Raw genomic sequence first — 13,379 nt, forward strand, 5'->3', positions numbered from 1 at the left:
TATCGGTCCCAATCACTTGGCAGGCCAGGCGCAATTTGCCGTCCCCCAGACATATCGTGGGCTCTCCCGCCGTTGTCCTTCGTCCTCGCCCTCTCTTCACCCTCTCACCAGCCTCACTCTTTCGCTGCACTGCACCGCACGCACGCTTCACCTCAGACTTCGTTGGCAAAGTCTATCTTTTGGAAGCTGCTCCTGCTCACTCGACGTGGTCTAAATTCATTCATTCTGCTATCTATCCATCTCCAACTCTGCCAACAGATTAGCCGACCTACCACTGTACATTGGTACCGCACACACAAGCAAACATTGATACCCAAAAGGACGATTTTTGCCCGAGCCGGACGGATCACCACAAACATCTACAAACATCTTCACAATGCAGCTCTCAGCGCTCTTCACTGCCCTCCTCCTGCCTCTCATGGCCGTTGCCGAGGGCGAGTCCACTACCACCAAGACAAAGACTCTGACTCTCACCGAGACCCTCACCCTCCAGCGTCTCCAAGCCGCTCACACGGGTTCGCACAACTCCACTGCCGCCCTCCAAACCGGTGCCAGCACCACCTTCAACCCTGCCGCCTCGACCACCACATCAGGACCGACGCTCGACCCCACACCGGACAATGCTGCCGGTGCTCTCAATGCCGCCAATGTTGCCGCCGCCGCCATGGCCGGCATTGTCGTTGTTGCTTTCCTCTAAGCAGGCAACAGCGGTAATTTCATTCTGATGGATGATGGGGTCTGGGAGGAGCTATTTGGGCACTATCAATCCGATTCTACGATGCGAGCATCTTACCAATCATTTCTTTTGTCTCTGAGCGAGGCGCGATATTCTTGGTTCGGCCCCTTCCCGGTCAGCTTCATCACCATCAGACAACCTTCTCATGAGCATACGACCATTTTTGACGACATCAAGAACAAATCATTTTACAACAAAAAATCTCCCATCGCCAAAGCGGGCTTGGGAATCGCGACTACTCCACGGTTGTCAGCACCCTTCTTATTCTTTAAATCTTAATTCTTTTCTTTTGTCTGACAACCTCGACACTTGTTGCGAACAACAACAACACTTTACAACAATCTTCGATTCTCGAGTTCAGGCAGGCCGGGGCGCGTTCTCTTGTCACTTGACGAGAAGCGCTTGACGATATTGGGCCCCGGGATACCCTCACAAACTTGGACCATGACCACTTTTTACCAACACTTCTATTCGTTCTTCCAGCACTATTAGCCACCGCCGCCACCCGATACCGCAGCGCCATGATGCTCTTCCTAGTTCAAGGCCAGAACCCTCCTCTTTTAAGCCTTTTACGCAGCATATGACCAAACGCACTCTTTACGACCACAACCCAGATACCCAAATACCCCCTCCCACTTCACTTCTTGAAGGTCTCGGTCTTGAGTGAGATGCAACAACTGGCTGCTTTGTGTGATTCGGTGGTGATTGGTTACGTTTGCCGGCTGGACCTTTTATCCTCTTTTTTAACCTTCAACCAACTTCTTCCACATCCAACAAAACTTGTGTGTGGTGAAGAGAAGTACATCGGATCTTTGACTTTGCATATATGGGGGACGGGAGGCAGGGAAAAGTTTCAAGGCCGGGGTCGGGATCTGTTGGCGTACGGCAAATCTTCTAACACACACATATTTTGACGATGCTAATGGATGGAGGAGAGACACCATGCGCGCATGATATGGGAGGAGAAACAAAGAGAGAGATGGATTGGAGGAAACACAACACTTTTCTTCTTTTCTTGAACACACTTCTTTTTAGCCTTCTATACATGCACAAGTTATTGATACCCCTTTTTTTTTTCCTTTTTTGAGCATGACCAGCTTCGCCGCTTTACCAGTGAGATCTTGTGTGCCCTACAACGTGGTATTGAGAGCTTGACTTTTGCCCTCACTTTTGCCCACTTCTCTCGCTCCTTGGTTTTGCCAGCGTGTCGCCGCATTTCATTCCCCATCAGCGATGTCACCTCTCGGCACATCAGAGATTTTCGCTCAACTCATCTCGGAAGACTTTTATGCACAACTGATAAGGTAAGATATTTGTCATTATTCAAGCTTTTCCCACCCGCATAATGATCATCGCACCTAGAACGACCTCTTTTCGAGCTCACCTTGGTGTGCCTTCAAAGTGTTTGCATTCCAGTCTCCAAACCAAAACCAAAGAAGTTCATCGGAATGTTTCGAACAAAGCCCCAAAACGCGATCCACACGTTCGTCTCATCTTGCTTCTTCTTCACACACTTGCCTGCCGCGAAGGCCCTGGCTCGCCTTTTAAAACACAAGTCCAGAACCTGGGCCACGTTCCCCACCCCGCTCGTTGACTCCATCGCCAGTACCATCTTCCCCCCTGATGCTGGCCCGAGCTTCCCTCCCCCCGTGTGCAATTTCCGCTTCGGAGGAGATTTGTGGGGAATCCCCGTCACCTGCCGGATACTCCTGATCGGTCCGATCCGAGCGAGATTGTTCGGAGGCAGGGGTGTCACGGCCACGGCCGGGGGAGATGATCTGAGATCCAATATCTGATAAGGATTGCTTTTCTGGGCAACGCGACACCGCAAGATCTTGACTGTTCTAAATCACACCTCAGTGAACAGAAGCCCATCGTGATAAGTGATTACCAGGTAACTGGGTACTCTAACAATTAGCTAAGCCCAGGTGCACTATGTGCTTCCAAAAGCCCATCACTGAGATTCTTCATTCATCGTCCCAAAAAATCCCTCCTCTGATCAACATGATACCTAAGACACCTCCTGTCAGTGTCAATGATAAGAACTACAAACAAACAACTCAAGAAGTCGACGACACATTTGTGCCATTGCCATCGTTCCTGAAGATCCCCATCGTACTGGCATATGTTGCAATGGTTTCGTTCCAAAACGCGACGTCCTCCCCTTTGTTGGTGAGCATGCTCACGCTCCCAATCGTGTTTAGGTTGTACATCTGCAAACCCGTCGTAGAGTTGACCACTTCTGTACCGTTAGCATCCTGAATCGAAAAGATTCTTGCCTGGCAGTTTTCGCCCGCATGGTTGGTGCTGCAGTTGGTGCAGTAGTTGTTGAAGAAGCTGTAGAGGCCAGCACCAAACACCGTGATGTTCTTGGACCCAATGATGCGCATAGCCCACGCCATGGCGCACGGCGGGTCACCTGGCAGTTGCTCAACCGTGCTGGGGGACGAACCTGGGCAATCGATCATGAAATCAGGGTCGTGCAGGGTGGTGTTAACCTGTGTAAAAGGGTAAGGGGCCTGTGGGTTGGGTTGGTAATATGGTGTCTCTGTTTGAATCTGACCCATCCACAGATTAGATGCGTTGACCAGCTGATACTGGTAAAGAGTGTGGTGCTCAACTGCATTGCCCAGCATCCAGATATTGGACCCTTCGATCAAGAGCCCTCGGCCGGCAAAGACATCGATCCGAGTCTGGTTCCAGTCCTCAATATCGTGATCAGCAACCCACATCCAGTTATTTTCCATGTACAGATTGCCAGCACTCGGCGTGATGTGCATGCTCATGTACCCAGCAATGCAGGCAGGCTCAACGACGTTGGTGATGTTGGGAGTGATGGGGCATTCTGCTACCTGGAGCTTGGAGCCTCCGAAACCGCCAATGCGAACATGGACATCCCAAAGTCCCGATGGAGGTGTATCGACGGTGATATTCCCGTCCAGTATTGGGGTGTTCAAGTTGTACTCGATGGCAATAGCGCCTGCTGTTGGGCCCTGTGTCGAGACAATGATATCGCTGATTTCGACGTAGCCAAGCTCACCAGGCTTTCCGATCTGAACCACTGGACGAGGATTGGTGACGTCGGAAAACTTTTTGCCGGCGCCCATGATGACGGCGGCAAGACCCTCACCGACAACTCGAGCACCTGCTGGGATATACACGGTGTCAGTCACCCGGTAAAACCCCGCATCCAAAAACCCAACCACTGTCGGCTCGGTCGCAACGTCAAAGAACGAGTTCAAAGCCACTGTGTCATCAGTCACACCGTCTCCAACAGCGTAGTGGTTGCGGGCCGACACGAATGCATCGGCAGGGTAGCCCTCATATTGAGGCTTCGACCTCTCGTAGTACTGATCACCGAGTTTTAGGGCGGAAGGCTGGTCAAAGGCAATATCACGTCCCTCAAACGCAGATGGCCCTTCGGGAGCGTAAAGGTTTCCCTGATCTGAGGTCAACATAATGCGAGATTGATCACAGAATATCTGATAGCTCTTACCTTGGCATAGCCACACTCAAAGAGGGCTCCTGAAGCATTGCCGGCGAGAACTTGGTTTCCGTTCAGATCCTTCATAACCGTGGGAACGTTGGTGTACTTGACATTTTGAATCAGCAGTGACCCAAGACCAGTAGCGCTGCTATTGTGTCTGCCCACAATGATGGCAGTATCGACATTGGTAAACGAGCTGTCCAGCAGTGTGACGGAGCCTACGTCGGGAGAGGACATGTTGAGGCCAATCTCGCAGTCATTGATACTGAGAGACTTGTACGTAAATCCCCAGTTCCAAACTTGCAGGATGGCAGTTTGCGAGCCGTGAAAAGTGAGGTTGCGTACGGTATACTGTTGGCTACCAAACTGGGCTCCGTACTGTCCGCCGTAAAAGACAAGATCAGTCAGCATGCCGCCGCTGCCCTCTTCCATATAAATTCCGGTATGTCCGTCCTCAAAGTTTGGTGATAATCTGAAGACACAGTTGTGAATGACAGTAGCCTGGGCAGACGGCCAATGGACTGCCCAGGTCTGGTGCGGTATGGCTGTGGTATCGAACACCAGGTTGCGGACCTGTTGGAAGAAGACGTTGGTAGAGATGAAATTGAGCTCTACAAGACAAAACAAGGTTAACTTCAAGCTGGGCTGGAGCTGGCGTAGAGAGGCCACACATACTGCCATTGCTCAGATATGGATCGGCATCAAGCAAGGCCTTCCCATCCTGAGTGAAGTTGGAACCGCCCTTTATGACGGGCATATCAGTGGGGTCGCCAATCATCTGAGTGTAGAAGAGGCCGACGATTGGGGTGGAGATTAGGTAGGTTCCGGGCGGAAAGTAAACAATGGCCGGGTTGGTGGTTGCTCCAATGCAGCCATAGCCACCGCAGCGATTGCCGTGACTCATGGCGGCATTAATGGCAGCAGTATCGTCGGTAACTAAAGCATTGTTAACCTGAAGTTCCGGATCATGGATGGCATTGAACATCTTCTAGGCTCCTACCTCCATCACCTTTGGCACCAAAGTCACGAACATTTCGAAAAACTTGGTATCCTCTGTCGGGGTTGAAGGAGGCAATTCCCTGGTGAGACAGATCCTCCATCCAGAAGGTAGCACGGACAAGTGAAGTTGCAAGCAGCCAGAGGGGATTTATGCTCTTCATTGTTGATGTGTCGTACGAATGAAGTGGTTAGAGAGACACCACTCTAGGCAACGATGTCTGAGTGGAGCAGCGAAGAAGCAACCGGGGGAAACAACAAGTGCTATGCGGCCGAGAGTCTTGTCGTGTCTTTGTCTGCAGAGATGAGGTGTTGGAACTGGAGGAGCACAAGCCTTTACTTTTCCTGATGCCTGACAGTGCTTGCACCGAGGAAGGAGCACACACTCCTGAGGAGGGGTGGGGGGGCCAGTGTGCTGGTGACATGCCATGCACCTTCCTCTTGGATTATGAATGGGGAGGGAAGCCATGTCATGAGACGTCATCTTTGATACAGAACTTTGGAATTCTGTTTCACACCTCAGTTCCGTATGTATCAGAGGGTAATATCACGAACACAGGACAATCCCTAACAGCAAGTTGAGCTCGGGGCTGTTGGAAAGGAAAGCCGAAAGAATCGAAACCAACAGACAGCCCGGCAGGCTCGAGGCACTGGAACTCCGGTTTGCCTTGTGATGATCAGCATGCTCAAAAGATTGCGCAAGGAGGCGGGCAACGGGTGAGGTTCAAAGTGGGCACCTGCCACCAGCCGGCTTAGATAAGCTTTGGTCTGAACCTCCGGTTGCACTAACAAGGCCAGCAGGGCATGGTATCCAAATATGTTAGTATTGTCAGCCTGCATTGGAGCCGCTTAACATCAATGCTGGGAGCGCCTCGTCCCACCTGCCACCATCCTTTCTTCCCTGTAATAACCCCCGGAGTGGTCGTCAAGTCCAGGGGCCCGGATATCTCCATTTTTTCTTCTTTTTCTTTTACTTAACATTATTGAGCTACAGTTCGGCTTCCATCTTCCAAGAGCCGCATTTCTTTGTCGCCATCTCCCACTCTCATGGCATGTTTTGCTACGGAGCCCCACTCAAGATTAACGACCACTTGGACAACAAAGAACATGGCCAACGTATATCGGACGCAAGAAGTACCCGGTCATTTTGGTCTCCTTGAAGATATACCAAAGGCAAGGCCCTTCAAACCACTCTCCAACACTCGCCGTTTCCATAGCAGTCAACATGCCCGAAGCAAGCAAACGCACCCAACAATCCGCTGCAACTGGGCCCTCAGGGTTAACCATCCGCGGCTTCTTTGCCAAAAGCTCTGCTGGCAGTTCAAGTAGCCAAACAGCTCCCCAGAGACCATCAGCAAAGCCCAGAAAAGATGAGGACGAAGACCACTTGGCTGACGGCTGTGTGGTTTCGTGACTGTTACAGGACGCCCATGAGGGACTTGGTCCAACAAGCTGATCTTTTTGAGGCCAGACACGTGGATACTGCTGCAGCATATAGGATCCTCTTAGTCGTCGTTGTCTGCCAGTCTCTCGAGTAGCCTCTGGAAATCATACCCATTTTCAAGTCCAGTTATCAACAGCAATAAGCTGTACAATGCTCGCCGAACAAGTCCTTCAAACTTCACTTGTTCTTTTGGCGTCATTCGCAGAGTTAAACCTCGCCGGTAGGAGCCCTGAAGATGCCATCGGCAGGCCTATTGTCCCTGGTCACGATCGACTTCGTCATATCACCGCAGCCCAGCAGAGCCATCCCACTTCATCAGCCGGCATCGAGGCTACGAATATTATGGTACCGAACGAGAAAAGAGAGTGTCCTGGCTGTGACTGTCCCGCAATATGCGCAGCGTATTCTACTACAACTATTACATCCACCGCCAACCCTCCTTCTGGGGCTGCCCATCGCGAGATCTTGATAACGGCCAACGGAGACAATATCCACAGCGCATCTGTTGGTATACACCGGAAAGGCAGGGCGACAAGGAAAAATTCAGGCAACGATTGCCCCGACTGTGACTTGGACAGCTGCGGGTGTGGGCATGGCGCTAATGGTGCACGCTTTGCCGGAACGCCGGGACAGGCTGCTGGTATTGCATGCCAGAATGGGATGCGTGGCGGCGGTGGCGGCTGGATGGTTGTTTTAGGGACGTTTCCGAGGTCTGAGTCATGTCTTGATGTTAGGTTGGCTAGGAAATTTGCACGAGAATCAGGACTTTTTGCTCTTTTGCTGCAGTGTGCGATAAAGTAAGAAAGGTACACGGGCCTTCGCCGCGGGCTGGCAACGATTAGATATCTATGTGTCGGTGTCTCGTCTCTGGAACCATCGCAGTACGGGAGATATACTTGTGCATATTTCATCATGAAACAACAACACCTCTTGAGAAGATGAAACCTCGACCAGGCTAGCACTGCCATATGTGTCAATCATTTTAGTACGTAGCATTGGTGCTAATGTTGACTGCAAAATGCATCCCAGTTATGCAGAGTTCGCCCGTAACTGGCCAGCTCACTGCAATATACCCGACCAGGTCCCTTCGTACTCGTATGACAGGAAACCGGGGCCAAACACCCTGCTTACCATCACGGTAGCTGTTCTTTCATGAATTTCCTTGTTACACATCATGTTTTAACTCCGGTTAGAATACAACTACTAGGTATTATCATGCTGGCTTTCATATCGCTAGTGTAAAATATTGGCACAATGTCCCTTCCAAAGTCCGAGCTCGGACTCTGGCTGCCCAATGGAGGGCTCAAATGCCTGTATCAAGCGTTTTGTATCAGCTCTAGCGTAGGCCTAGAAACATTTGGGTGGAATTTGTGCTAGCCGTGCCACCGTTAAGACAGAACGTTTGAGGATCAGTCCGACTACTGCACTGCACACTCAACGTGACCTGACATATCCCGGGGCACCACCTTCCCCAGATGCCAACATTGAAGCCAAGTCGGTCAGAGATTGGCGACACCAGCCTGGGTCTTCCCTACACACAGTGTAGAGCCGATCTAGTGTGTCTGACAGGCGTTTAGGGAAGTTTTTAGCTGGATGGGGATTGCCAACTAGGATTTCATATGTCATGGTCAAAAGCCTGGGTTTTGGAGTGTGCGAAAAAGTAGGTATTGTACGGAGTCAAGAAATAATTTATTCGCCAAAAGAAAACAACGCTTGAAAGATATATGCTACATCTACCAATACAAGGCTTATGCTGGTACAAGTGCCCTCCAAACTCCATGTCCGTTCGCTCCGTAACAAAGGAAAACGTAAAAAAGGTTCGTTCAGCAGAGACTCTAATCGTAGCCTGTCGCTTTGTTAGCTGTTATTCTACCAAGGTGGCAGTCTATAAAATACTTACGTCCAAGCTGCTTTCCTCTTTTAGAAACCTCCTTGGCTTGCTGTTGCTTGATCTTGGCCCGCCTGGCCTCCTCCTGAGCTTCGAGCTCCAGTCTGCGGACATGCTCGCGGGCCTCGCGGACACTCTCGCGGGCAGCCATGAGGGCACGATCAGCCTCCCGCTCCGCCATCTCGGCACTCATGACCCTCTCACGGGCAGCGACGATGCTAGGATCCATCTCGTTGGTGGAACCGTTGCCAAAGGACCGACGGAGAAGACCACCACGACTGCCGCTGGAGCTTCGGGTGCCACGCTCAGGAGAGGTCTGGTAGGTCGAGTTGGTGTGCCGAGTGCTGGTGCTGGTAGTACGGGCGGGAGATGGGGAGCGGTGGCGACTGAAGAGGCCATGTTTCTTGGGCTGCTCCTCGTAGACAGGCTGAGGTGCCGGTTGTACCGGCTGCTGGGCGGGCTCTGATCGAGAGAAGAACGGCATGTTGGTATCTGATGATTTGGTTTGGGGGTGTGCGGGTTGTGTTCAGGTTGTGATTGTCACTGAAAAATATTGTTCTCGGGCCGAGAGCAGATCCCCCAGCGACACCAAGCAGCCTTTTTGAACTTTTTTTTGCCCACCTACTGCTGATCATCACAGTTATGTTTTTCAAACCTGCTTTTGGTGTTTGCCCGACCATCACGAACGTGACGTCAGAAGCAGAATGATGGATGGGCTGGATCGACACCCACACGTCCAATGGGCCGTGAGGCATGACGGACGAGGCACGGCAGAGACCCTTTTCCACTGGCCAGAACCGAGTGGGAGGGATGCAGGGTCCAGAAAGCTTGGCCAGATGCCGTGTCCGTCACTCTGGTTGATGTAATTGTGCCACCTGAAACCGCATAGTGATTGGTCGACTGACACCAAGCATTTCATGCAAGAAGGGATGGAAGCTTCTTCCAAAACCGAGATGATGGTGGTATTAAGCTTGAGTAAACTTGGCTTTACTCGCAAGCTTGATCAGGAAGGAAGAGGGGTCGTCTAAGTCTGAACAACTACCGGTACACTAGTGTAAGTGGGCTGTACACGTGTATTCTGAGGTCCATCATATCTAGGTCCTTGAGAGATTGACCCACCGGAGTTGACCGTTGTGGGCAATGGTTGATACGAGGCTATCTCGACTGTTGGTCTTGACTGGCTCTGACCTCGAGCAACAAGAACCGTTCATCAGTGCCAAGGAAGGCCTCTTTTTGCGGAGATACGCCCAGTGAACAACCGGGTGAAGTGACATGGTGTGTGGAGGTGACTGCTGAAGCTGACGTGATGTTGAGAAATGCAGGGAAGTGTCTGGGGAGATGGTGGACAGCTGGGAGCCAAGTGGAAACTGCCTTGTGGGGCGATGACGCAAAGGCCAGGACGGTGGGGCAGATTCTTATCGCCAAACAGATACGTACCGACCCGGCTTGGCATAGACTTGGCGGGTGGACTGTTGCGCGCTGCCAGTCAAGCCTCGCACGCGGTTTTGGGAGAGTGAACATGGTCGTCTCTGTCTTTTTTCTTTCTTCCCCAAATCCCACCACCCTGACCCAACTGCGCCACCCCACCATCCACCATCCACCATCCACCAACCACGGGCACTGAATATGGATACGGATAGAAGATCAAGATCCAGGGACCCTGTGTCTCGTGACGAACCAGTCGATCACTACCGGCCCGAATCCCGCAATCGTTCCCAATCGCGAACCCCCTCCGAGGCCATGGATCGCTACGACACACACGACCGGACCTCCCAAGCCCGCTCTCCGGCCCCGCGCAACGGAAGACCTCGGACTTACAGTCGCAGCCTATCCCGTAGCCGTAGCCGTAGCCGTAGCCTCAGTCGAAGCAGAAGCCGCAGTCGTAGTCGAAGCTACTCGCGCGATCGCAGCTGGAGTCGCTCAAGAAGTCGCACTCGCAGTCCCACGCCCCAGGCCAGAAGCACCAAGGCAGGTCGGCCCCCCACGCCTACGAGAACCAAGTTACTAACACACCGTTTTCTGCAGATTGTTGTCGAACGTCTCACCAAGAACGTGAACGAAGACCACCTTCGAGAGATCTTTGGCCAGTACGGCGAGATTGAGGACTTGGACCTGCCTCTCAACCGTCAGCGTATGTTGTCACCTGCCCCCACCGTCTGCTGTGCCACACACACCTTGAGGACTCGTCGACGCTGACATGCACGTGTATATATCTACAGTTGGAACCAACCGTGGCACAGCTTACATTTTGTTCTACAACGAAGCCGACGCCGAGGCTGCCATCGCCCACATGCACGAGGCCACTGTAGATGGCGCCGTCATCAACGTTTCCATCGTGCTACCCCGCCGCAAGCTCTCACCTGCACCCCCTACAGCTCGCCGCGGAGCAAATATTAACCCGCGTATACCGCCTCCTCATCAGTCCAGACCCTTTGGCGGCAACGTAGGTGGTGGTCGGGGAGGGGGTCATGGACGTGGATCTGGGCCAGGTCGTCATGGGAACCGTTCTGATACCTACCGTCCCCGTTCTCTCTCAAGGTCGAGATCTCGGTCACCCGTTCAGGCAGGAGGGAATCATAATCGCAGGCAAAGATCCCCTTCGTATTCATCCCGGTCTCGATCTAGGACTCCACCACCAGCCCGCGGTGGAGGACGAGGGAGTCGCCATGTCGGTGGGCGCTACGACGGCGACGACGATAGGGATAATCGCAGAAGCGCTAGCCGCGACAGCTATGATAGTTACGACCGTAGGAGCAGAAGCCCCAGTCGCCATCGGGACCGTGGAGGGAGGTGATGCTCCAACTCATTGCTGTAGAAAATATTTTGGCGTTTGGAGTGGGGGGACAGGAACAAAAAGGAATCACATGGGCATTGTGTTTCTAGTCATGTATCTCCTTTACCAAGCTAATCGACTTCAGGTCAAGGTCAAGAACGAGTGAGAGCTGGCATCAATCTTTGTGAAGGGCGATTGGGTACGGCTTCGAAGTAAGTGCTCCCACCAGCAATGTGTCCGGCTTGTTCTGTGGTAAATGTTCATTGAACAAGGTGTCCCCAAACAGCCAATCAGGTCTTTCTACAGATGGTGAAACCCCCAAATGAGGCTGACGGTACAGGAAGTTTTTCGCCCCCAAGCATCTGGCCCATAGTGTGGCCGATAAAAACGACCCCGTGTCTTCTGATTTCCCTGGTAGCGGAAGCGAGGGTCCTACAGCTAACAGCAACACCATCTTTTTAAACGGTTCCCGCACCTGTGTACCCGTTTGACTTCCTATAGACACCACGGCCAGGAATAGGCCCATCGTTATTGCTCCAATCACAACCAGGACGTATGGTTTGCGTTCGACTACCAAGCAACTGAGCCTCTGATTTGATGACTATTTGGCAAAATCCTGAGATGGCAACTCTCCCGCTCTTGATGGACCGTGTTCACCTCGCTTCGCTCTTTGCTGGGTGCTCGGTATCCCAATCTCACCATTCCAGAGCGAAGCCTCAGGCGCTGGCCAACCAGGTGTGTTGCGACGTCTTTGTGGCTCAAGCGTGCAATCACTTCCTACAGCTCCAGTCCATTATTTCTATGGTGCCGCACATGTGCCGGCTCTGTGCTGACTGGGGCAGACTCGCAAAAGTAAACAGATGGCAAAGGAAACGTCAAGCCAACTGTGGCATCATGCTATTTTCAACACTTAAGAACAATGCGGCATTTCTCCAGCACAGGCAGCGAGAAAGTCGCACTGCGTCATCCTTCAACAGCACTAACAGGATTGTCCTCAGCAATCATCCACAAGGAAGTCTTTGGATCGAGAAAGCTCGGGGAACGACGACATTTGCGAGGTAGCTTTCTGGTGTCCATCTCGCTATTTCGAAGAGCTGTGTAAGCGTACCATCCATAGGGTATCATCCTTCGCCGTCCTCCTCATTCCACCGAGCTTGGCAGGATGAGCTCGTGTTGTCACGTTTGTCCTCATTGTTCGGTTACTCGACGAGTGCCGGTGCTTGATGGCATCACAGATAGTGTTCGTAAAGACGCCTGCTTTGCAAAAGTTCGCTGGCCGAGTGGTCAAAAGTTCTTTGCGAGTGCCAAGCTGATTTTCTACTGATCGCCAGTCAGCCGTATGTGGAGTTGATGCTGCATTTGGCTATTGTGGGGGAACGCTCCAATAAACCAACTCACGCCGAGTTTGGTGGCATCCCGTCCCATGCAACGCTGGCGTTTTGAACCCAGGGAGCTGGAAACGGGCGGTCACTGGCGGTCTTCATGCCCCTGTACACGAGCATGCATCCTGTAAGGTACCTGGTCATTGCCGGACCGCCGTGCTGCGGATCGTCCAATGTTTTTAGCGGCATCTTCAAGAAACACAGAGCAGGCCGCTCAACGATCGATTGATTCAGATTATCCGGGCGAATTTCAAGACCTCGATGACCAAGTCAGTAGCTGCACACTATGTATTGCTTCAAAGCACGGGACGAGGCGCGTGGTATGCAGTTGCCGCCTATTGCCATCCAGACAGCCTACACTATAATACCGCGGGTGGTCTCCGTCATTGTTTCGACGGCTTGCCGTAGACTTGCTCAGCGAGATGCTGTGCAAAAAACACTGAATGGCATTGTTCGGATAGCTCCGCATTTGATCCGTCTGGCATCTGACTTCCAACAGCCATTGCTAACCTGGTACTTGATATTGGTTCTTCCCCCACATGACTGGTAGGCAGCCACCAAAGCAATTCACAGCCTCTTTTTGGTGCCACAACTACATACAAATCTTGGGCTTTCACTCAAGTAAGGTTCCGGATCTTCTGCTGTCGTCAACGCCAACATGGCTTGGTATGCC

General features: G+C 52.1%; 5 protein-coding genes across 5 annotated transcripts; 2 read left to right on the top strand and 3 right to left on the bottom strand.

The window, feature by feature from the left end:
* Positions 1 to 376: 376 nt before the first annotated feature.
* QC764_610845 (uncharacterized protein) lies at positions 377 to 697 on the top strand (the record flags this gene model as incomplete). The annotated part of the gene is made up of 1 exon (XM_062949566.1): positions 377 to 697. The coding sequence occupies one exon, from the start codon at positions 377 to 379 to the stop codon at positions 695 to 697; it is 321 nt and encodes a 106-aa protein (XP_062798320.1).
* Positions 698 to 2,478: 1,781 nt separating this feature from the next.
* QC764_610850 (uncharacterized protein) lies at positions 2,479 to 5,618 on the bottom strand. The gene is made up of 4 exons (XM_062949567.1): positions 5,224 to 5,618; positions 4,899 to 5,159; positions 4,233 to 4,834; positions 2,479 to 4,176 (listed from the first exon to the last, which is right to left on the bottom strand). Exons 1-4 carry the CDS (start codon positions 5,381 to 5,383, stop codon positions 2,797 to 2,799), a joined length of 2,403 nt encoding a protein of 800 aa, XP_062798321.1. The 5' UTR covers positions 5,384 to 5,618; the 3' UTR covers positions 2,479 to 2,796.
* Positions 5,619 to 8,334: 2,716 nt separating this feature from the next.
* QC764_610860 (uncharacterized protein) lies at positions 8,335 to 9,035 on the bottom strand (the record flags this gene model as incomplete). The annotated part of the gene is made up of 2 exons (XM_062949568.1): positions 8,335 to 8,509; positions 8,564 to 9,035. 2 exons carry the CDS (start codon positions 9,033 to 9,035, stop codon positions 8,499 to 8,501), a joined length of 483 nt encoding a protein of 160 aa, XP_062798322.1. The 3' UTR covers positions 8,335 to 8,498.
* Positions 9,036 to 9,516: 481 nt separating this feature from the next.
* Positions 9,517 to 9,836, bottom strand: QC764_0101340 (uncharacterized protein; the record flags this gene model as incomplete). The annotated part of the gene is made up of 2 exons (XM_062941077.1): positions 9,671 to 9,836; positions 9,517 to 9,589 (listed from the first exon to the last, which is right to left on the bottom strand). Exons 1-2 carry the CDS (start codon positions 9,823 to 9,825, stop codon positions 9,517 to 9,519), a joined length of 228 nt encoding a protein of 75 aa, XP_062798323.1. The 5' UTR covers positions 9,826 to 9,836.
* A 341-nt stretch (positions 9,837 to 10,177) lies between these two features.
* On the top strand, positions 10,178 to 11,345 carry QC764_610870 (uncharacterized protein; the record flags this gene model as incomplete). The annotated part of the gene is made up of 3 exons (XM_062949569.1): positions 10,178 to 10,519; positions 10,577 to 10,682; positions 10,771 to 11,345. 3 exons carry the CDS (start codon positions 10,178 to 10,180, stop codon positions 11,343 to 11,345), a joined length of 1,023 nt encoding a protein of 340 aa, XP_062798324.1.
* Between the last annotated feature and the right edge of the window lie 2,034 nt (positions 11,346 to 13,379).

The sequence above is a fragment of the Podospora pseudoanserina genome, chromosome 6 (assembly GCF_035222485.1).
Source record: "Podospora pseudoanserina strain CBS 124.78 chromosome 6, whole genome shotgun sequence".
In the NCBI taxonomy this organism is placed as follows: domain Eukaryota; kingdom Fungi; phylum Ascomycota; class Sordariomycetes; order Sordariales; family Podosporaceae; genus Podospora; species Podospora pseudoanserina.

Bases quoted from the DNA above. Each gene is read 5' to 3' on its own strand.
- QC764_610850 (XM_062949567.1), bottom strand. From the start codon at position 5,383: ATGAAGAGCATAAATCCCCTCTGGCTGCTTGCAACTTCACTTGTCCGT. The intron at 5,160-5,223 runs GTAGGAGCCTAG...ACAATGCTTTAG, and splicing joins TGGTGCCAAAGGTGATGGAG to TTACCGACGATACTGCTGCC. The intron at 4,835-4,898 runs GTATGTGTGGCC...TTTGTCTTGTAG, and splicing joins TCCATATCTGAGCAATGGCA to AGCTCAATTTCATCTCTACC.